General features: G+C 40.6%; 1 protein-coding gene across 15 annotated transcripts in view; it reads right to left on the reverse strand.

Annotated features, from left to right (window-relative positions):
- Positions 1-25,158, reverse strand: part of TCF4 (transcription factor 4) — a 385,990-nt gene that overhangs the window by 184,384 nt on the left and 176,448 nt on the right. For 14 of the 15 annotated variants that reach the window (XM_055417410.2, XM_055417421.2, XM_055417404.2 and 11 more), the window contains one exon: positions 6,054-6,118. In XM_055417410.2, the coding sequence (XP_055273385.1) occupies positions 6,054-6,118 (65 nt within the window). Of the gene's footprint in view, positions 1-4,154; positions 4,568-6,053; positions 6,119-25,158 lie in introns of those variants that run through there. The other variant, XM_088833429.1, reaches the window with a different exon arrangement.

Consider the following 25,158-nt stretch of genomic DNA (forward strand, 5'->3'; position numbering starts at 1 on the left):
AATCTACAAGATGTTCCAGGCCAAAGAGTTTAACTTCCATCTGAATCAGCCTTTCAGCCTCATTTTCAATTTGTAAGCAAGACGAGTGCTAGAGTAACAAACAGCACCACAAAGAAATAACCCAACAGTTCGAGAAGGGGACATATTTTTCAAGTCCACCAGCCTGCTCTCGTTAAGGTAAACACCACTTTTTAAAAAATTTCAGGAACTGCTCTAGTTTCAAAGAAATTCTAAAGAGACACAAAAAACAAAATATCATGCATAAACACAAAGTTGGAGGCGGGCTGGAGGGGAAAGAGATAATAATAAAGATATTTTCATGGGGACGATCAAAGAAATTTGAATCAGGATTGGGAATTAGATTAGGAAACTGTGGTTAAAATCTTTAGAGGTGGTAACACTATTTGACTGTTCTTAATTCTCAGACACACATGATGAAAAATCTAAGGGTGAAATCTCACGATATGCGCCACTTAAAACCAGTACACTGAAAAATACACGCATATATACATACGCACACAAAGCAAACAGAACAGATACTAGCAACTGTTCAAGTGGTACTTCATTGTACGATTTTTCCAACTCTTCTGAGAATTTGAAATTTTATACTATGCAGGATTAAAGAAAATTTTGTAAATTCAATGAATGGTGTTTGATTCTTCCCCTTAATATCCAGAAAGCTGCTGGTGGGGATTGAAGGCAGGGTATACAAGAGCTTCCCTTTGTTTTTCTCCTTTGTACCTACCACTTCACTTGAAGGCCAATAAATATCTGTTAACCAACGCAATGAAAAAATAGCTCCATTCTCTCCTCTGGTGCATGTTGGACGGCTGCAAGGAGAGGGGTATGCCTATAGCAGTTCCCCCCCAGACAAAGGAAACGCAGCCCGAAAAACAGTGCTGGGCACAGAGTGGAGATGGCATCATCCTGCAGACCTGGTGCCTGAGATGTCTGACACCATGGTGATTTTAAATATTCTATCCCACCGCCCACACCAGCACATTCAAAAAGGATGGGCCTGGAGTCTGACCTTTGGTTCCAACAACACCGCCATTGGAAACCGAGAACATCTCCAATTCCCTCCCTGGGGAACCTTCAGACCTAGAACGATGAGGCCACCCGGCTAGGACTCAGTCCAAGAAAATGAGTGACAAGTGACTCTGCAGGATCTGACCCTCTGTGTCAATCCAGAGTCTGCACAGCACGGTCGAAGGAAGGGTTCCCGAAAGAGCCCCATACCTTGAGAGGGTATGACTTTCTGGTTTTCCGAAGCAGGAAAACGATGCTCACTATATGGTTCTCACACAGGACTATTCAGACTTCACCCTCTCAAAAGGATCCCAAAAGTGATGCAGAGGAAATAAGCCTCAGGCCATCACAATCCCCACCCTGCCAGATACAGAGCTCACATGGGGCCGGATGGAGCCAAACTGGCTCCTGACTTCAGGAGTTTACAGAATCTGGTGGAAACCACTATTCCGCAAACATCAATAATGGCACATTCGAAAAGCACCATGAAGGCAGAGCTGAGCGCCAAGACAGTACACGGATGGAAGAGGTTCCTAGGAAGGGTGCAGCGAACCAGGTACGGATGAGGGCGTGCTATAATCAAACATTTAACCATGATGTGAAGTTAAAAACCAAGATGTACTTCTGCTTGCATGAGACCTAAAAGCCATTTTCATAAGAAAAGACAAAGGATCTCATGTCTTTTCTGTGTATATCCTTTGTTTTTACTGTGATTCTTTCTGTATCAAAAATAAAAAGAATTGAAATGAGAAAATCCATTCTTAAATGTGTATTATATACGTTTCATTTCAGTGAATCTAAAATGACTCTTTATGAGCAAGCTAAGTCACATGCAGAGAAGACCCAGGTCTTCTATAGCTGCAAAGTTTCTGGAACTTAACAAAAGGATCTGAGATTAGGCCTAATTCTTAAATCCCATTGGTTTTAAGAACTAAACACCAAATAACTTTATCAGCATAGTGCTATTTGATTACCTGCTGAGAAAGAAAAAGAATCTGGATAAGGTTAGAGCCTTGGACTTCACTAGAGAAAACAAGAGACAGGCTTGCATATTCAGTTGTGGGATTTTGTATGAAGATTTCAAGGCATCTTACTGATGTTCAGAATACCCCTCATTTTCACTACCTTTTAAATAAAGTACATATGCAATATAGTCCCATGTCTTGAATAATCAAATTAAGGCAAGAAATCTAAAAGCTTTGTTAGGGTCAGCAGCTACACTAGATTTTGAACACAAATCTTTTAAACACAGTAGACTCCTACAGAACATTCTAGGAAATCATCAAAGTTGGCTGCACATTAGAATCACCTGGGGAGTTGTCAGAAACACAAAAGCCCAGCTCAGAAGATGCGAGTTTAATTGGTCTCAGATAGGACCCAGCTTTCCTTATATTACACACACACACACACGCGCGCACACACACACAACCTTGCCCAGAAGATATTAATAATAAAACCATCACTTTAGACTTGGGCTATCTCCTAGAAAGACAAGACAAACACTTCCTGATAATCAATGCTCCACTTCCATTTAAGGGGATAACCTCTGCCTTAGTAACAAGTATTTGTGTTGACATCACCACCTCATTAAAAAAAAGATCTCAGGAAGATTTAAAAAAAAAAAAAAAAGGTTTGCAATCACCAAACATCCTATTCAAAGCAGCAAAAGAGGCCAAAAGCAAATGACATTTTTTTCCTTCCATCATGCACAGTGATGTCCATCAGGTACTAGCTATAGGCTATCGTATCAGACTATCCTGCAAACAACTTTACTACCTCTCATTTCGTTTCTGTCAGACTTTCCATTATAAATTACATTTTCTCTTTCAGTTAAAAAAGAAAAGTAGTATGAGGCTGCAATTTGGCAAAAACATGTTAAGCCTGGGTGTAATTTCCGTACCCCAATTTGATTGAAATTAGTTTTGCCATATTTAGTGAGAACTAAAAAACGTCCGTTTGGCCGCTTTGGTTTCTACGGGTTTATGTTCTGTACAACTTCAAAAGGCTGAAAAAGTTACCGACTTCATTTCCGATCATTTTCGGTGAAAATGCATTCATGAATTCATATTATCCCACTACTATTTTTAATGAAAACAATTTAATCGCTAATAAAGAACCTGCCAGCTTTTGTGTCTCGGCTAAAACACCCACTTTTTAAAAGTCCCATGTCTGTCAGCGGTACACCCTCAAGAGACACATAACGGATATATACATATATATGCATAAACATGTATATATTAACCTGATGCAGTCTGAAACAACACACATCTCAAAATAATAATGATTTATTTCTCCAAGACAGCAGTTGGCTACCTGTTGCTTACTACTGCTACTTCTCTGCTCAAAACAAAAGGCTACCAGAACTGAAGAAGGATGTTCATCTGTATCAGTGCTTACTCCCGTGTCCACAGGACGCAGGGCTACAGTGCGACAAAGCACTTTGGGGAGCTCCTCGGGGCATATCAGCTAAAGGATTTCCATCCAGCACCTCTCTAAGGCAGTAAGCAGGAGAAAACAACAAGCTCCCTCTCCACGAGTCACTCACCTTGCCACACAGTGGGGAATCGTTTCAGCTGTGATCTGCTATTTAGACTTGAAGCCCAACACACGGAGAGTCTGCCTTTCTTTAGGGTTTGCATAGCTGGTGTTGGAGAACAGGAATTCAAAAAGCAATTCGGCTCAAGAGAAACTCATTTTCACCGGAAGACACACTAGGGTCTGTTCTATTCTCAAATTTCACCGAAAGCAGAAATTCATAAATATGGCCCCCTCTCCCTTTCCAACCCCGATTCCCTCAACTGGGGAATTTCCAAAATTGTGCTCTTTGCTTTCCCTTAAGTGATCAACACCGTTTATGGCCACTGCTGAGCCCAAGCTGAGCAGAGAGAGTCGGTCCATGCGAGACTCACAACCAGGAAGCAGAAATAGAATGAAAGAAATCTCCACACTCCACGGCTAGGTTATGAAGACTTTTTTAAAAGAAGCGGATGCAGCCACGCTCCTACATACAACAGAATTCTCCTGGACACGGATGTCTCAGGAGACATTCCCCAGGCCAGACATTCAGCCATCACACGCCAGTCTGTCCACCTCTGATCCACCCTCTGCCCCTTGCCACTTCTCACCTTGCGTTTGCCCAAAAAAACGAACTTCAGTAGCACCCGAGGGCAGTACTGCCCACAAACCGAGGGAGGGTCTGTGCCCCGGCACACACACACTGAGAGACTCACGCGGTGTGAGTGACGCTTTCACAAGTTAAGGGGCCTCGCGCTTACTCAGCAGAGGAAATCTTTGTGTCTGGGAGGAATCACGCCAATTCCTATTAGGAAGAAAGGATACAGGGGCGAGGAAGTCTATTCTCTCGTTGACCAGAAAAAGAGGCCGGGCGAAAACAGAGACCTCTGCCATGACCATCTGCGAAAAGGAAGGATGTTGTCAACTTTCTTCTCCCCAAAACTCAAACGACCTCTGCTTTGACCCTCAGAAACCAGATACACAGGAACAGGCTCTTCTGCGGGAACTGAGAGCTTTACACCAGAGACTCCGGCGCTCCGAGGCGCTCTGCCTGAGCTATCTACCCCGGCACATTTGCACTCACATTCCAAAGATGTTTCCGTCGTGCTGGAATGGCTGTAAATTTCTTTCCTGCAGAATTCTTTCCAAACAAACTGCCGTCAACTGTACTCTGCAGCTTGAGCAGCAGGGAGATCTTAAACCAGCACCGTTCACCTCATCACAGCAAACCTCTCAGATGCCGAGAATGACTGAACGGGTGGCTGGGCCAAAGAAGTAAACTTTAAAAATGCAAATCTCTCCAGAAGGAAAAAAAAAGACCACAGGACTCCACCAGAATTCCACCTTTCGGAACCTATGACGGATACCTAAAGGCCACCTCCTCAAGCAGGCTCTATTTAATGACTAAAACTGCCTGCTTACATTTTCCAGGATCCATGAAACAGGTTGTTTAGAAAAAAAAAAAAAAGCAAAATGGAATTTCCCCCCCTCCATCATTAAAGAAAATGGGAGGGTGAGAGGGTTCAGGAGAACAAGCATTCCCCTCCCAGCACAAAAAGAACTACATTTCTGTTTGGATGAATAATGTAACGCTAGAAAGCTTTGAATCTGAAAGAGAACCATTAAATTTTATCAAGAGTTTTCCAAAGTAAGAAAGCAATGCCCTTAGAAAAAGAAAGTCTAAATCTTTCAAGGAAAAAAAGAAAAAGATATGAAACATGTGATTAGTACTGATACTGAAATTAAAAAGAAAGCATCTATAAAAACTCAATTGTCTTGAAACAAAGCTTACACTTTTGGCTATGGATAGTATTTTTAGAACTGGGCTTTCTCTGGAGAGTTGAAAGTATGCAAATGCACAAAGCCCAGAGATACACACACACACATGCTATACCTTTGTATGACACTGGCATTTTATTATTTAATTAAAGTACTCTTATTTTTCTAGCTCACGCATGCCTCCCTTGAGACGGCTTTGCTGTTAGCCTGCTGGCCTTGACTTTCAGCCAAAAACAATTCAGAAACAAAAAGGGACAACAAATCATATTTTCACAGACATTTTTATCCCTCAATACAACCCTGTTTTCACACAACATCCTGCAGCCCCTATGAAAACTATAATTTAGGGCAGTAGCCACCCAAAACCCAGGATCTGACACACGGCTGCACGAAGCATTTCCAGTGTAAGAAATTCTCAAGTTCTTAATTGCAAATAAACTCTTTTGATAGAACCACTTTCCCCGACATTGCTGGTTTGCAAACAGTGCCACTGGTACCGGCTGATGGATGAAAAAAAATAACAACAAGCCAGTGAATACAGTGCTGATACGATGAGGTGTTTATGACTTCCGCGCTCGGTGTTATTTCATTACTTTGTAAAAGAGTCAGGCATCGGAAGATTTTCCGGTGCCTCAGTGCCCCAGCCTCAAATGCATCACCTAATTTACAAAACACACTGCTTCACCAGGCTCATCCTCTCAACCCTTCCCCAAAGAGAGATTCTCACTTACCTGGTGGCAACCCTGTAAATTCGATTCTCTCCCATAAGATGAGTAGGAGCCCCTTTCTGTTTTACCTGCCAAGAGAAACAACAACAAAAAAGTGTAAATTGTGTTTTTCCTTAAAAAAAAAAAAATCTCCTTCAGGTAACAGACATCCACTTCTCTTCCCCGATGTTTACATACGAAAAGTAGGCACTCCTGGCAATGTATGCAAGCAAGGCAGAGAATAACACTTCCCCACGCTGGCTATGATAAACTGGAAAAAAAATATCCTTCATTCCTATTCTTAGCCAAACTGCTCCACACTTCCAAAAACTGTCATTCCAATGGCCTCCACTTTCTCTAACAAACAAATTGTCATTCCTTATTTTCACTTTCTTTCTTGCTCAAAAAATTTAAACAATTTCATTTTTATTTACACAGCAGGCACATTATCTATGTAATGACCCAAGCCTAGTCATTCCCATTGATTACATTGACACTTAACGGTGAGGCCAAAGCTAATCAATCAGGACTCTCCAGATGGTGAATAAAGCAAAGAAACTATTCAAAATTCTGGGTCTCTCTTCCTCTCTCCCTCTCTTATTTAAACTCCCTTTCCCAAGAGTAAGGACCATCATGATCAAGATGATGATAGAATTTACATTTGGGAAAGAGGACTGTTGGAAAACTGCCCACTCTGAGCCCAACTTCAGGTTCTACCAGTGGACCCAGCAGAACGCGGGATAACGGAACATCTGTGTCTTGTTCTGATTCTAACACTCCAATTTTTTATCTGTAGACTCCTCTACAGAGATGTACAGAGCCATATCTAAGGGTAAAAATCAAGGCAGCTCATTTGTTTCTTTTAAAAATTATGTTGAGCCTTAATCGTCAGGAGGAAAACAATGAAAACAACTTACAAGAGATCCAACCAGTAGAACATACCTAGCGACACATAAAAAATTGTTACAGAGAACAGTCCACACTAGGACATTACAAAGGGCTTGTCCTGCCCACAACACAAACCCCACCCCGTCCAAGACAGCAGGATACCTTCTTCCCTTGAGACTAGAGCTTAAGGTACATTGTCCTCTTCACCCAGGACTATACTATTCTTTCTTCCAATGGGAAAATTCAAAACTAGTATTTTGAGAGGCTGAATGGATCCTTCGAAGTTCGCAACACCCGAGTTTTTCCCCCTTGACTCAAGTTAACAAAAACGTTACAAGCAGCAGTGTTCAACTGTAATCTTTGGGTTCAATGACAACGCTATGAGGGCATGCCTTCCTGACACCACACAAGGAATGTGCCTTTGATAAATCTTAAAACTAGTCAAAAGCTCACCCTGTATGTGAGTCACTACAGACAAAACGGAAGATGATTTTTGAAGGAAGCCAAACCTGAGGCTTAACGTCAACCCTCTTCCCCATCAGTATTAACTTTTCCACTGACTCCAATCAATCTCAAACTTGGGGACACACTCCCGCCACCCAACTTCTGGCACGGTATTCAGTGAAAAGCAGAAAATCAATGACCATATCAGTTTCAGTCCAATGAAACAGGACACCAACTCACAGGTTCAGTCCTGGGAGGTCTAAGAGAATAACTTTCATTGTATGAGGATTTTACATTGAAGAAGAGATTCATTTGCCTGTTTTAGAAGTACAAATGGTCATAAAGACCTATTTATTCTTCTGTGTCAGATGGAAGCTACTTACAGTCTTTAGCTTCTCTTTATACATGTCACTAACAGAAAAAAAAACCTCGATCTTTATGAGTTATCAAATGATGTCTGTCCTTCCTTAAGCTCTACAAAGCTTTAATACAACCAGGACATGATTCACTTTGACATAATATCCACTTGTTTAGCAACCAGAAAGACAAGTAGAGAGGCAGGTAGACATGCAGACAAACAGAGAGACAGAAAAGGTAGAATTTAGTCTGACTTCCGAGGAAACTGAGTATCTAGTGTCCTGTTCTGGTGACTTCCAGAAATTGGAAGGAAGAAAGGAGATCTATTTCTTTCTCTAGAAGGAGTTACTGAAGCTATCCCCTACAGAATTTCACCACCTGGCATTATTTCCCAACTTGACTCCCACATATAGACCTGGAGAGATGAATCTTCCTACCAGGACTTGTCTCAATTCATATATACATACACACACACACACACACACACACACACATAAAGTTAGGTCCATTCCTTTCATTCTTTTAAAGGTAGAGGGGGGTCCACGCAAACACTAAGGATGTGAGAGAGAAAGAGAATGTGAATAAACAAACAGGGGAGAGAAGAGAGAGGAAAAGAGGGGAATGGAGGGAAGGAGAGCGGACTGGAAAGCACGGGGCGGGCAAAGAGCAGAGGAGGGCACGAGCCGAGCAGGGACGCAGGCGGCGCAGAGTCCCCAAAGTGCTCTTGGCTACACGGACCCAGCGTTCTTTACTATCATATCAGATACAGACTGCTTAATCTTAATTTTGCTTGTTAAAAAATATTTATCCAGATACAAAAATAAACCCACTGCAAATTACAAGTTGTCAGGGTTAAAAATCTACTCCTGTTTGTGTGGGGGAGGACAAGAGACCAGCACAGACATGAATCATTCTCAGTAATTTGAGTGTTTCCATGACATCAGCGGGCACCCGTCCAGGACTCTGCCGAAGTCTGTGAGGTACCGAAGAGGCAGCGCAGCCAGCAGGAGGCTGGGAGGTGCACTTTTCTTTTTCCTTTTTATTTTTTTAGGATTATATTCCTTGTAAAGATTTCATCTGTGGCATCCACTTTTACCATTAAATAGATCGCTCCAGAGATCCTGAGCGAATGCATGTCATTCTGATAGTGTAAACCTTTAACTTTATTACATCTTTTTGTTTCCAAAATCAACTATAAATCTGTCCTCAGAGCCCAAATCCCTGTTTGGGAGCAAAACAAACAGGGACATGGACTGTGGGTAAACCCAAGCACCTTCTCAAGCCTATCTTAGCTACTCCACTAATTTCCTAATGACAAAAGCAGCCATTTTACAATGGCACCTCACTTCCAGGAAGAAAAAAATATATACATCTTTTGTATAAACTGTCCACTAAAAATTAGCTATGATCTTGATGTCAGTCTTCTGCTTAAAATGCTCAGGAGCATTTGTTTCAGATAATAAAATTCTCAAGAGCGCTGATAACATGTTTGAGTAGGATCCTTAAGTAACTATCTGTGCTCGTGAACACAAAAGCTCCTAAATATGTGTGTTTACTCTATGCCAGGCATGGGTTTTTGTCACTTATACCCACTGGCTGGCGCGGCCAGCTTCTTTCCTCCATTCTTCGCCACCGACCTCCCCCCTTATCCCCACGATCACAACGGAGCTTTGAAAGCGCTCAAGATTCTATTTTTCCAATATTTAAAAGAGATAGCAGTGATGAACAAACCCGGCGCGTTCACTGCGGAATTTTCGAGACAACCCTCCAGTACTAGAATGCGACAGCCGCTGCGGATATTTTCTGGCACCAAGACAATGGTGGCAGTGCCAAGCCCCATGGCTAAAAGTACTCAAAAGAGGCATAAGGGTAGCATTAATCGCTCAAGTCTTTTACTGCATGGAGTACTGTTGTCCATATTTTAAAAACTAAAAGTACCCGTTAGTAACATTTGTCGTCTGCCCACCAAGGGGGTGGGGGGGACTCTGAAATATACACCAGAAACAAATCTTGTCAAGCATTTGATTCATTTTTATACCTAAAAGGACCAAATGTTAAATTTTGCTGCTGGTGACGATTTGCCGTGCATGAAACGAATAATATGACCTAATAGGCTACACTGAAGGCTGAATGAAAGCTACAAGAGAGGATTTCATAAACGAAGTCGACATATTGGCTAAACAACTTTCTTCTGCAAAAATGATGTATACAAGGAACATGTAATGCTATGTCACAATTTTTTAAATTAAGCAAGAAAAACGCTGTAAATGAGCAGACACAACATCCGTCAATCAATCCTTCTAAAGACAAAGGAGCTCAACTCGCAGCCCCTTCTCTAGAACAAGTCGGCATCTACAGTGAGCAAACAATCCGGAAAGTCAACACGTGTTTTGCCCAAATTGAACCCATCAGCTGTTAAAAACCTATATTTAAATTTGATTATTAAAAATGACACCAATGGGCAATCAATAAAGGAGTCACTTGCTTTTTCTGTTGCCCTTGAAAAACTCAAAGCTAAGCAGAAAATATAAGCTGTTCCCACTTATTTTTAAAGACCAATCCTTTTGCTGATGTATTCAATTGTTCTTTATCTTGCTGCTTCGAGAAGGATAAAGAAAAAAAAATAATGTGGGGGGGAGTATGATGAACAAATATCTATATAATTCAAAATCTAGTACTTTTATATTCTTACATAATTTTCCATTTGACTCCTAACTTGCCTTACAATCTATTCATGGTATCCCAGTGTAAGGGAATGCCATTGGAAATGACTGAGAATAGACGTGTTACATGACGGAAAAAACTGGTGCCATAAATTCATTAATTCACAAGGACACATCTAAGAAGTATCACCTTCAGCAGATTACTACACCTAAACAGTTCCAATCCATTTGGAGGGAGTGAGAGACAGGCAAGAACAACTTATCCATAATATGATTTCTGGAGATAAGACGTGACACAGATGAGCCCATGGGTGGTTGACCCATAGGATAACAATAGGTCATGTTTGGGTTTCTAGCTTTTCGTTCTTACGAGGCCACTTTTACTATTACATATAAATGGTAAGTATTTCACCAACAACTGAACAAGATGCACTATACACTGGAACACATCATCCTGTGAAAAGCCTGGATTTAAAAAAACAAAAACAAACAAAAACAAAAAGTGACCTGACGTTGTAGGACAATACCCAGCAAGGTTATTCCACTGCTAATCCTCATTCTGGGAACTGAAGAACCAGCCTTCTGTTCTGTCACCAGGCTAAGGAACTCATCACAACCGTGTTTGAGCTGGATTCAACCTCTGTCCCTGCCCTCAGCCCATCCTTGGTTACCCTATAATCTGGGGCTGGGAGGCATACTGAAAAGAGTATTTCATTAAACAATAACCAGAAGCGTGGTTCCAAACACACAGACGAGGTTATCATTCACGGTTCTTTCATCTTCCCCGTGCCTACCTTCTTCTCTCTCGTCCACACGCTACCCGAGTTCTCGTCACGCATCCCCACTACACAAAGAGGTTATGGAGACTGATTCATTCAATCTACACAAGAACCAACCCTGTGAGGCACGTAATATTAACCCCATTTCACAGATGAGAAAACCGAGAAACAGAAAACTGCCCAAGCTCACAAAGGCAGCGACTGTTAGACCCAGGACTCAAACCCTGGCAGTTGGAGTCCCAAGGCTGGACTCGCTGTACCATTCTGTGCTGCCGGAATTTAAACTCTGGGAGGGGAAAAAAAAAAACAAAACTATAAACATGTGAGAAACCCAATTCTGAAGACTCAAATCACAGAGCTCAAAACACTCATGAATTTGATATGAAATTAATGAAAGTGTCTTAGAGGTGGTGATAATTTACATTTACATGGTGTTTTATTCCTAAAAGGTCTCCAGGTACTTAATAGCTGTGCAAATAACGTACACCAGAACCTGTGACTTCATGAAAAAATCTGCAACCATCGCCACAACAACCTAAGCAACTAACTGACAAAAGCATGTCGGCAAACTGCATCTCTACACACGCCACTTGTCAAGAACATGAATCCAAACCAGTGCAGACGAGAAGAGTGAAAGGAAAACACAGTCCTAGTATAGGACAAGACAAGACAGCACACTCGTGTCTCCTGTGGAATACCAGCCCCAGGACAGGCTCCGAAAAACAAATTAAAAAGCCCAGGAAATGTTACAAGCTGCCTATATATCCCTCTTGACCCCCAGAAATTAGCATCTTAGCATGTGAAATCCTCTGAAAAAGTCCTGCAATGAAGACATTTAATTTCAGTTAATATCTTTTTTAACTTCACTTACTTTTTAATTTTAATCATTTTATTTAATCCAACACATCCAAACTATTACCATTTTGACAGGCAATCTTTCCTAAATCCATTTGAATACACATACCTGCCTTGTCTTTTTGCCTAGTGAGACAAATCCTGAGGAATCTGAGAAACCACTCTTGTTAAAAACTGGAACATTTAAAAGAATGCCCTAGGTTACTGTATTTGCAATTTCCTATCAAATAAATAAGGTTAAAATTTGAATTTTATTTTAATTGACCTAAAAATACTTGTGTCTTGTTGTGATCTTTCCACCTTTGTGGTTCTGACTAGCCAGTCAACCTTAATTTTCCCTGATCCAAGCTTGGAGGTGACAGTCTGGGTTTACAAGAAACCAGAAACTGACGTTATTTTCCTTATTTCTAAAGTACAGAGAAGACCATTGGTTCTTTCCTGTAGAATCCTACTACACCAAGAGACATTTTTTTAATCCAAATTTAATAAATTTCATGTTAAAAGAGTTACAGCTCAATTTCAGCAGATAAAATAGTCATTCCACAGTCTAGAAAATTCTCTTCCTCCACTTCTTCCTAAATTGAGAACGGAAAGAAAATTCAGAGGAAAAGTGACGAGGCACATACTTTGTAGCAAAGAATGATGAGAAACGGGGACCAAATCATTTTCCCAGGAAAAACTTCAGTCCTTCCTTTAACTGATGTTCTTAAATCATCAAAATAGAATACTCGGTAGTAACCAGAGCTCTGACCTCGGAAAATTATGAGTTTTTAGCTGCTTTCCATCACTGATCCACCTCATCTCGTCTAGACAGTGCCTTCAAAACACTGGGTGTACCAAAATTCCAGATACACTTAAGAGCATCTTGAGGCATCACAAAAACTCTTCATTTGGGGGGATTCTGAACATGGTTCAGAATCTACATTCAATTCTCCTTAAAGCCCTCACATTTGTAAAGTATGCAAAGTAAAGACAACAAGACCCTAAGAGTTCCTTCTGTTCTGTTCTGTCGCTCAGTCGTGTCCGACTCTATGCGACCCCATGGACTGTAGCCTACCATGCTTCTCCATCCATGGGATTCTCCAGGCAAGAATACTGGAGTGGGTTACCGTTTCCTTCTCCAGGGGATCTTCCCGACCCAGGGATCGAACCCGGGTCTCCCGCATTGGAGGCAGAAGCTTTAACCTCCGAGCCACCAGGGAAGCCCATGCCATTTAACCCCCATGTTTACAGTGCATGAGTGTCTGCTCAGTCGTGTTCAACTCTTTGTGACCCCACGGACTGCAGTCTGCCTCTGTCCACGGGATTTCCCAGGCAAAAACACTGGAGTGGGTTGCCATTTCATCCTCCAGGGGATCTTCCTGAGCCAGGGATCAAACCCACATCTCCTGTGTCTCCTGCACTGGCAGGCAGATTCGTTACCACTGAGTCAACTGGGAAGCCCTGTTTACAGCAGAAGTCACTAAAATACAGAAAAGGTGGGGAATTTCCTGGCAATCCAGTGGTTAGAACTCTGTGCTTTCACTGCCAAGGGCCCTAGTTCATTTTCTGGTTGGGGAACTAAGATCTCACAAGCCCTGTGGCCAAAAAGAAAGAAAAAAAAAAAAAAAAAGGCAACCAACTTCTAACAAATAAAAGAGGCTGTACAGATATTAAGAGACAAAGCTAGAACCTAAGTAACCAATTCCTGTACCAAACCTGTTTTTACAATATGCCACCTCTACTGCCCACAGCTACTGCAGTAACAAAGATGATTCCACTCGCCTTTCTCTCACTAGGTAGCACAGCCCCCTCCTCAATTCGCAGTAGGTCAAAGAAGCATTCTCCAGTCCTTTGATGAATGAAAACATCAGACCTGGTCACATTTTGAGGGACCATCCTCTGGGACACCAAAAATCCCCTTTTCGAAGCAAAATGAAAAGTACTGTCTTAGATTATTTGATCCACCCCAGACAACAGCTGGGATCATCCCCTCCCTCATGCTTAGGAGAAGTGCTGCTGCTGCTGCTGCTAAGTCGCTTCAGTCGTGCTAAGTCGCTTCAGTCGTGCTAAGTCGCTTCAGTCGTGTCCGACTAAATGAAAGCATGTGAGTTTTATCCTTTCTTTTCCCAATGCAGGAAAATCTTTTATTGAAAATAACACTAATTCCACAGAGTGTGCAATTAATCAACATAATCATGGGGATAACTTAGCTGTTTGGGGAGGTGTGTCGAATAACTCTTTAAGGCCACTAAAATGCCACTTGAGTCACCAGAGTAATGATTTTCTGAATCAGCAATTTGTACAAGGGTCCCCTAGGGGCCTGAAGGACTAATGCTAACCCTGAAATCACTCAACTTACTTCTAACAAGTAACTTACCACTGGCTTGACGTGAATAAGATCTCAATGGTTCTGCCTGCCCTATTTTATATTTTTATTGCAATTATGTGTCTATGGTGTCTGGGCATAACCAAGGCAATGAAGGGGTCTGTGCGGCTTCCAAAGAAACATCATATACATCTGAAGTTTTGTTTTTTATCTGACAAAATGTAATCACTTTGCATCGGAAAAGGCAATGGCACCCCACTCCAGTAGTCTCGCCTGGAAAATCCCATGGATGGAGGAGCCTGGTTGGCTGCAATCCATGGGGTCGCCAAGAGTCGGACACAACTAAGCGACTTCACTTTCACTTTTCACTTTCATGCATTGGAGAAGGAAATGGCAACCCACTCCAGTGTTCTTGCCTGGAGAATCCCAGGGACGGGGGAGCCTGGTGGGCTGCCGTCTATTGGGTCGCACAGAGTCGAACACGACTGAAGCGACTTAGCAGCAGCAGCAATCACTTTGCATAGAAAAATGAAAAACAAGGTCAATCTTGCAATACACACTGAAGGCATAGAAGCACCAGAAGCAAAATGTTTGGGTTGTTACCTTAGAAGGAAAGCAAGACACGGGATCGGGCTGGAGGAAAACAAGCCCCTCAAATCAGTTCTGTGGCTCAGACACCCTGCCAATCATGAGAACTGTCAGAGGTCTTTTCTTAAAACAGATACGTGGGTTCTCCACCCACCCCAGGGTACTTGCAATCAGTGGAATAGAGTCTAGAATATCTATTTTAAAAAAAAAAATAAATAAAATAAAATTTCACTGGTTAGTCTAACAGGCCAGGGGTAAGAATAACCAATTTAAGTGAACTGATTTGATCTTTAAGGTTACACCAGATGAAACTCCAAAAAAATAAAAAAAATTGATGACTATCTAATCTAACCTGTTTAACTAGATTTTGAAACAAGAGTTGATCAACAAGACTCTTTCAGCTACATTCTGCTGGAGAAACTTTTTTCTGACAGCGTATTAGGCCTCTATGTTTATTCATCTCCACTCATGAAGATTAGTTGTTTCAAAGAAATGTATCTCACATTACCACGTAGATAGCTCTCACACACAATAGGATTCCAAGACACAAGTGTCCTGGAGGTGAAAGGACATTCCTCTTCAGTCAGCCCCAGTGACCACTGCTCTGAAAGTACCTTGTCCCCCTTCCTGCCCTAAGGAAGAAGTCACCTTTAGACTCCAAGGATCAACTCAGGGAATCCGACTTGGTGTCTTAACCTAAAAGGGCGCTCCCACCCATGAATTCGGCATGGTCATGGTCTATGGAAGCATGGAGTCCCTGCTGGGGGAGAGAATCTGGTCTTCTGATTTCTCTGGAGGAGACTGATGACATTTCTGACCAAACGCAAAAGAGACAACATCCTATAAGTAAGACTTTGTTGCCCCGCTCAATTATTTGGAATTTATCAGCAAATTTTAAGAAAATCAGTAGCTACGTTTTAACTTGCAATCTGCTTTTAGCGATACATTATGTACCGCCCAGTAAACCGATGTTCTAACAGAGTCTCACGCGTGTGTGTGTTAGTTGCTCAGTCGTGTCCGACTCTTTCTGATCCCAAGGACGGTAGCCTGCCAGGCTTCTCTGTCCATGGGATTTTTTCAGGCAAGAATACTGGAGTGGGTTGCTGTTTCCTTCTCCAGGGGATCTTCCTGACCCAGGGATTGAACTTAGGTCTCCCGCATCGCAGGAAGACTCTTTACCGTCTGAGTCATCAGGGAAGTCTCACTAATATCAACTGTTCAAAATAATAATGACCAAACTCTGAATTAGGCACATCAGCACAGAAAACAGAAGAAAGATGTAGTATTATGTTCATTATAAAGTGTGTATCTAGGAAAACTACATATTTTAGCACCATCTCATGTAGGGGATGGCCTCACTTTTCAAGCTGAGCTCATAACTAACAATTAGAATATAACCACTATCATCTCTTAAAAGAAGCAACACACATTTGATATGAAACTCAAGAATGCACAAAAATAAAGGTGGTGGGAGGGTTCACGAAAATTTTAAATACAGCTTTACATATGTACAATAAAACAAGTATTATATACTTACATGTATATATCATATATATATAAGTATATAAGCAGCATTTTTAACCTCAAATAGAGGAGAATCTGAGTGTCATTCATAGACGCATCTATAATATATTAGATGACATTTCTCTAGTCTTAGACTTACAGAGTTCATATTCCCTAAATACACACTGCTGAGAAGTTGTAGTGAAATAGCCCATAATTCAAAATACAATTCGGGGCATTCACGGAGCAGACAAAGAGGAGCAAGACTGCTAACCAAAGAGCCTGCTCTTCAAGATCAACTTTCAAAGAATGGCCCCATTACAAACAAGCTGGGAGGGAAACAGCACCAAACTCAAGAGCCCAACTCCCTTGTTAAAGGAAGGTGATGGTTCACAAACAAAATTACACAAACCACCGAGCCCCACACTATAGCATTTAAGGAAAACCTCCCAATTACTGAATATATGAGCATGGCTAAATCAAGAGAGGAAGGCGGGGGCCACAGGAAGGAAGGGGAGAGGCAGAGGAAGGGATGAGGAGGGAGGAGGAGGGACGGAGGAAGCGGAGGGAAGGGGCGCAGTCACAAGAGTGACCGCATCCTCGCAAAAAATGTGCAAGAAAATAAAACCCACCACGTGGAACAGATGTTTACAGACAGCAATGTTCCCTTCTGAGGCTTGCAAAAATGGTCCTCTGGACCTGAAAAAGGCCCAGAAAACATAAGATTTGGGGAAAAAACATTGTTGGGTGCCTGCATATAAGTAGCATGTGTTGGCGGATGGCACGTTACCGACGGACACTGTTCTCAGGAACCTGACTCAAATTGTGTCATGGCCTACATGGGAACAGAATCTAAAAGGGTTGGCATAGGTATCTGTGTAACTGATTTACCTTGCTGCACGGCTGAAACTAACACAACGGTATAAATCAACTATACTTCAATATAAACTATTTTAAAAAAAGAAATGCTTATTTACAAAAGCGAGTAGACGGGTGCAGTGCCAGGGAGGAGCCCCAGCGATGTCAGGGGCACAGTGGGAGCACAGCCTCAGCGCAGGAACAGGCAACAGCGGGACACGCCCCTAGAACACATTCAGCGGGAAGTGGGCATTCGTGAGAATGCCGTTTGCAGCTATTTGACAATGTTAACCAAACCAAAATCAGTAATGACTTACACCTGTATGATTTACCCGTAATAAAGTTTAAGGTAACTGATGCCTGAAATTGGAAAGCTGGAAAACCAGAAATAACTTAGAAGACATTCCCCCACTTCTCCAGCTCTAGTTTCCGATCATTCCATACGCCTGGGGAGCTGGCTGGGGGGTTTTGATGGAATTTGCTTATTATGAATTAGAGAAATTTGCAAAGACAAAGGAACTGGAGAGAGCTAAAAAATTCTCGCCACAGAATCATCACATAATGGACTCAAGGCATGTCAGAGATACTGTAGAAATCACTTACACATAGTTAATTTTTATAAAGAAGTTGACAGAAACTTATCAACGACAATTGCTGCTGTTTTAAAGACCTATTCATTATACAGAGCTTTGGCCTTTACTACCAAGTCTCCACCCAAGTCATGGCGTGGAGGTGAGAGGTTCCCTCTGTAACCGCCCTTGTATCCTTCAGTCCTGCAACCTGACAGCGTCAGTGATCTGTTCCTTTAGCGTCCTATACTCTATAAACAACAACCAAAAGCAGCCAAACAAAACAAAAAAGGTTCCACTCAAACTCTGATTCTTCTCAATGTCTTCCAGGGAGAACAGCTTAATTTGGCCTGCAAGGACACCAAAAATGCCTTCATGAAACATCAGGATGTAAATACAGACTCATTTTCCTTCACAAAGCAAGTAAAAACAGTTAAGCCTATCAAGGGGTTCTCTACCAGGCATTAGCTACATACAAGGAGTCGTGTTTCAAAATTTCAATGATCTATCCTTTTAAAGTCCATGCCCAACTTAGTATTCTAAGAATTCTTAGTATTAAGAATTCTTCTTGAGTGGAATCAGGCAAGGAAGAGTTAGGAAAGCAACAGGAAAATGATTAATGGTCATCTGAAAACAACCACTTAATAACTCAAGAGTGGTGTACACTTCACATGTTATTTGAGCTGTCAATAATCTCATATTTAGCAAAAGGAAACTCCCCCCAAAACCCCAAGCAAACAAACAAAAAAATCCCTTCATTTCTTAATAATTAACTGCCATACTCAGTATTAACCTACAACTTTATAATCACTACAAATATCTGACTGTATAAAAAATACCAAAACAAAACAAAAAACAACAAAAAAACCAACCTTGAAAAGTAAAAGAAATTAAGAACCCCTCACACCAGTCAGTTCCAATCTAAGTAGCCAGCAGAGGGCGCACAAGTCCCAAAAAGAGCTGGCTCTGGCTAGGTACCACCCAAACTCAGCTCACACTAAATGCGACCAAAATTTGAATACAGGAAGGGGGAACATCATTCTATCATGAAATCGCTAAAACTAACATGCTCAGTTTAGGATCAGTAAGAAATACACACAAGTATACTTTATTATTCAATACTGACTTCAACATGTCTTAACAGCTTCATGGAAAGGTGTTCATTAAAAAGAAATAATTCTTCTTTGTATACAGTGAAGTTTTGTCAGTTTTCAAGGCCACTGTAGTGTTTATAGATGTATATGAAGAATTATCTAGAAAACATGAATTTGTAGGAGTAAATTAAATACTGAATTTCTAATACATAAACACATAGGTTTTGCTAAGTATATTAAATTACCCTTTGCCAACAGTTTCTTTTACAGTAATTCCATGTATCATATGCAAATCTATTGATTTTTGTAACCCTAGAGCAATCAAATATGTACCATTTTATAGTTAAATTGAGACACATAAGTTACTTATTTTCCCACTGGTTTGTGCTTGATTGATTATTTTTGTCTATTCTGGGTCTCTGTATTATAATATTAGCCTTGGAGTTACAGTAGATAACACCAGAAGAGTACCTCGCAGCTATGTATGAACACACACATGTAGAAAGAACACTCGGTTGATTTCTTAAAGTCACAAACTCTTCCTAGATCTTTTCGAGCTTTTGATTTCAGAAGCAGTATCACAAACTGAAAAATAATATGAATTACCTCATGAAAGCAACAAATTAAAACCAACATCAGATACTGTATTTTTTACATTTACAAATAAAAGTTAAATAATCCACAGGATGTCCAATCTCTCATTTCAGGCACATTAGAATAAATAGAAGGTTTGCACTTAAGTTTCAAGATGGAAAGCTTAATAGGATAATTAACTGCTACTTGTCCATCCACCTAAAAGATCATTTTAACCTCACCTCCCTCAGCAAACAAAAACAATGAATCCATGTAACGTCGCCATCAGATTGACTTTTTTTTTTTTTTCAAGCATTCTTGGTAGATTTGAGAGTTGAACTTAATTTACACCCTCTACCAACCAGGTGGTTTAGGTTACATGTAGGTCATGATAAATAATACTTATCCTTTGGCTGATATGGCTGCACCGTTTTTGCATAAGTTAAAATGATGATGGTTTATTATTCCTAAGCACTCAATTCTGAAATGTTTACACAATCTGTTAAGTCCAGGCAAATTTAAATGATTCTGACATGCAGCCTGCTAAGGCCAGTGACGGGGATAATGCCTCTTTACGTGGGTAAAATTTCGTGGCATATAGGTCACTCTCTTAAGGGGAATCAACTGTGTATCTCTTCTTTGCATTTCCACCACAATCCTTCATCCTGCAGCCTGGAGCTGAGAGTGAAATGCAAGAAAGGAGCCGAATGCTCAAAGCAAAAATCTGCTTCCAGGACAATCCATTATATCTGACAAGTTAAATGTTCCATGGTAGGCCATATGGCATCAGAGCAGGCCCGGCGATGGAAGAGGGGAACTCAGCAAATGCATCACAATTAAGGAGTTTGGCTACAGACCTTACTTTGAATTACTTTATTTTTTTAAATAAATTTTAAATGCTGTCCCCCCAATGTGTAGCTGAATCCCGTTCCTGGATCCTTTTTAAAGGAGTCCCATGATTTTGTTCTCGTCTCCTGACTGTCGGTGCTGAACTCTAAAAGGCACACGGGGCCATTTTCATCAGGAAGTTTCACAGAGGAGGACCCGTAGGTTCATTTCAAAACTTTCCAGACAAATAATACGTAGAGCCGCTCGGCTCACTAGATTAGATGTCAACGAAAGTGGTCACTGAAATGGGACATTTACATGAATCTGAGAGAACATTAAATGAAACCGGTTTCCATTTTTAAGTCCAAAAAGTCTGAAAAGCTGTAGAGTCATAACTGGCATGTTTGGGCTTCTTCTGTGTCACTTACTATTTACTAGACTAATGAGCTAAGACTGCCTCAGTTAGACCGCGCTCCTCCTAACACCTCCCCAGAAGGGAGTCCGCCTGCTTCTGCTAATTCCGTCTTCCAGAGGCACGTCTTAGATGCTTTCTAAGATGTTGATTAAAATCAGGTTGTCTATAAAAATAAACATTTGTTGTTAGAAACAGTGTAATGTAAATATAATTTGTATTATAATCAAGGTATGCATTTATTACATTAAGGGAGAAGAAGATGAAATTAATGAAATGACCAAAATAGCATCATTAGACCACAGTATTCCATTATACTATTCATTTCAGTAAGGAAAACAAATCCTTGCTGAAGAATTCTCAGGAAGGGAACTGAACCTGTAATAAAAACAGGAAAAGCTTTCTACATAAATGTCCAAACTCATCTGGTCCAGTGTCAAACAGCAATTTTATCAACACCCTCACTTCCTGGGGCTAACAACTTCTCGAGCAAACTTACATATAATATGGTGCGTGTTTGTATGTGTTTCTCTGTGTGTGTATAAACTGTAATGGGTGGGTTTTTTCTAAACAATAATGACTATCGTTTACGTATTCACACTGGTTTCCAAACATGAAATTCATTATGATTAAGAGAAACACGGATGCACCTTTCTGAAGAAGACACTAAGACTCATTTCCCTAAACTATTTTCACTCGCCATTTCTCCAGAGGGTCACTATTTCTCTCAAATGTACCCACTTCGGCCTTAATTAAGAACAACATTATTTCAAAGAGCATATCCAGAAACTTTATAAAAATGGGTCACTTTGCTTCATGTTTAAAATTATAAACACATTATCTGGTGGTCCTAAATTTATTATTTGTTACGGTACACTTACATTTGTATCTCGTTTACATTTTAATATGAAACAATTTATTAAATCATGAAGATGGTTATGTGGATTATGACTGGCAATCTGTATTAAAAATCAATTGTTACAGCTCTTTTTATTTTACCGAGTGTTTCCACATACATGCTCTTATAAGCTTCATCATAAGTAAGTATCATAACTATTATCATAATACTTTCATTCTATATGTGAGAAAAAAGGCAGACTCAGATAGGTTAACTTATTTGTCTTAGGGCACACAGCTACATGATGGAGGAACCACATCTTTTGCCTAAGCCTACCTCTAACGTCACAGTGTACTGCCGTGCACTTCCCCACACCAGATGCTACTGAGGAAGTATGACCATTATTAAAAAGATACAGGCAAGTATTACCTGGGAATTAAGTATATTTACTATACCTTTTTACTTCTTATTCAAGAAAAGTGGCCAATTTTTTTGGTATTGTGATAGTACCAGTATGAAAAAGACACCAGAATCTCCATGCTTGGGTTTCCTAGGAGGAATGAACGAGCACACACACACACACACACACACACTGCAGCCACACACACCGCAACACCAACAAAGTGCACTGTGCCATCGTGTACTGTAGAGCCTATCTCTGTGTCTCCAGATTCACATTTTTATTACTAATTAAAATGTCCAGATGGTAAAATAACACCTGATCCGGGGGGCTTTTAAGTACAGTAATTGTCAACGCTCAACTCCTATATTGTTAACAAATGGGGAAATTGGCTACACTGAGTTTTATATGTACTATTTCCACTACCTATCAGTGTAATGGAGTTAAAACTTTAATAATCTGAACACCAATATGTCCACAGTAAATCCTTTATCAAGAAAAAAAGAGAAAGACCTGATACTCAAATCATCACCATTAAGAGAAAGATATGGCCTCCAGCAGAACTGCACGTCACACCACGCCAATTCATTGTCTTTTACGGGGGGAGATGCATACAGGAGGAAAGAACGAGGCTCTTTCCCTTCATCCTTTGTCTTACAGGTTCACTAAACCATAAACAAATTTCGGATCTATCTGTGCCCTTCAATTTTGGGGAAAATTGTATACCACACAGAGATACAAATCTTTATCCCAAAGCAAAATGTTCATTATCTTACAAGCTTTTAAAAAATATGAATTCGGGCATGACCCCTAAAAGTCAGGTTAGGCCTTGGCTCATGAATAACATACTCCTGGAAATCACAAATGCTTTTAAAATGTTTAGAGCACATACTTCCTAATCCTAAGTGGATTCATTTTTTCCTTAAACATTTTCTTTCTCTCTCTCTCTCTCTTTTTTGCAAATATCTAGGCTGCTTTGATACGCAAATGTTCTCCCAAACATTTCCACCAGCCAGCCACTAAAATCTCTCCACAGACCCCAACCAATGGGAAAGTTTGCAAGGGAAATACGAGAAGCAACTGGATGAGAATCCTGCCAGGAACCCTGGCTTCACTGACCACAAACAAATGTGGATTTTGTTGCAACTCCTGTGGCTGTTTTAGTGAAACAACTCCTTGAAAATTCTCAGTCATGGGGCAGTCATTCTCCTTGATTGAAGCAATAGCTTCTGGGGAGGGTAAAACCGATCTCCCACAGGTTTCCTATTTCAGAGTTCAGTAACTCCAGGAAATGTGGCTTTGCACATGGACAGTGAAAATCTCATCACTTGAAAAAAAAAAAAATACCCAAAGGAATTCACATCTGCAAAACAGGAAACAGAAAGAGCAAAGCAAGAGTGCCATGACCAGGGTCCTACATCTGAACAGGTATCATTTTAGGGCAGTATTAATACTTTCAGAAGTGTTCCCTCAAGGGGATAAGCCAGGGAAGAAGATGTCCCTAGAGCCATCTTTATTATATAAATAACTCGAGAAACTACTTATGCAAATGAAAGATTTTTCTAGAAATAAAACCAAAAGAACAGCATTCAAAACTAACTTGTAAATACAGTGCGATTACATTTACTATCAGTGAAAACAACCTCCAAAACTCCCTTTCCCTTTCATGCTCCACTGCGTAAACACCCCCCAAACCAGCTTTGAGAAATAATGGGATTCCTTGATAACAGGTCAACAAATCATTTCAAAGCATCTCCAGTCTGCTCAGACACAGAACCACCAGAGGCCAGCCACACTGAAAACAGAACCAAATCTCAGGAATCCAGTTGCTAACACCAGGCTGGGCATTACTGAGGAAAGTAGAAGTTGTAAATTTGGTGGGAGGAGAAACCTAACAGTGAATTTATCAAAGCCAGCGGAATGTCGAGCTTCCACAATTAAAATGACCTGCTTCTCCACCACTAACCTGCTGGTTGACACTCGTTCCTTCACCTCTCCCATCACTTCCTCATTTACAGATATTAGAAGTGGTCAAAGATTTCATCAGATGTGGTTTCGACAATAGCAACAAAGTGCCAAAAGCCACAGATTTTAATTGAGCCCCAAATACAGATCTGGGGGAGAAAAAGAACCAATCACAGCAGGAAGCGCTTTAAACGAAAAAGTGGGGGGAAAGGAAGCATCATTTTCAGCACTTACTCTGCACTCAGTTGCACTGTATGAAAAGAAAATAAAAAAGCTCTATAAAATGTCAGAATTAACCTATCGTTTCAGATTGCTTACAGGTGAAAGTCTACCATCTGGATGGGCAGTTTGCCCGCATAAGAAAGAAGTAAACTACAAGGAAAAAAACCTTCTTCTGCCTGCTATTTTAACACAATAGATTTCAAAAGAAAGAGGACACTCACCAAAATCTCCAGCTACTGACACACACATTTACACAACATGTGTGTACACACACACATTCATGTACAAGCTGTGACAAAACAAAAGTTGGAAAAAGCAAGAGTGCAATAAAATTCTGTTTCCTGGATCTCTGAAAACTAATAAGGACTAAAAATCTAGTCTCTCTTAATGACATCATAGGAAAGAAATTACATTAAAATTCTCATTAAATAACTCATGATACTTTCTATTTCACTGAGATACTCCAAAAAATAAAACCTAGAATATCAAAGTTTCTATCTTCTCCTAACAAGGCATATTTATATTCTTTTTTTACACTGGGCTAGCAAGTTGGGGAATTATAACTTAACTTTAAATAAACAGGAAACTGCATCTTAGAAACTGCCTTAAGTTATTTTATATCATTTGAGAGTCAAAGAGCTTATATATTTGACAATTTTTAAAGGCATACACTTTCATTCCCCTCTACTCTTAATCCTTTTACAAACCTTTGTTTTCTTTTTCTTTCTTTGATAAACATCTGCCTCAGCAGAAAGATTCAACTTAGTAATGATCATTTTTTAACCGGAAGATCAAATCTTGACATCCTGTCAAGAGTTCTAGGTTTTTTCTTTCTAATGTTACTTTTGGTTTAAGTTTAGGCTGGTCTGACAAAACATGGTACTAGGCTGGCAGCAAATGGTTATTTGCCAATCTCCAGCCACACACTTCGAAGGCAGCGCACAGAGGGTCTGTAAATTAATAGCTCTCTGTCCTGAACGCCTGT

Source organism: Moschus berezovskii, chromosome 28 (assembly GCF_049115385.1).
Source record: "Moschus berezovskii isolate FMDL1 chromosome 28, NW_MosBer_1.0, whole genome shotgun sequence".
Taxonomy (NCBI): domain Eukaryota; kingdom Metazoa; phylum Chordata; class Mammalia; order Artiodactyla; family Moschidae; genus Moschus; species Moschus berezovskii.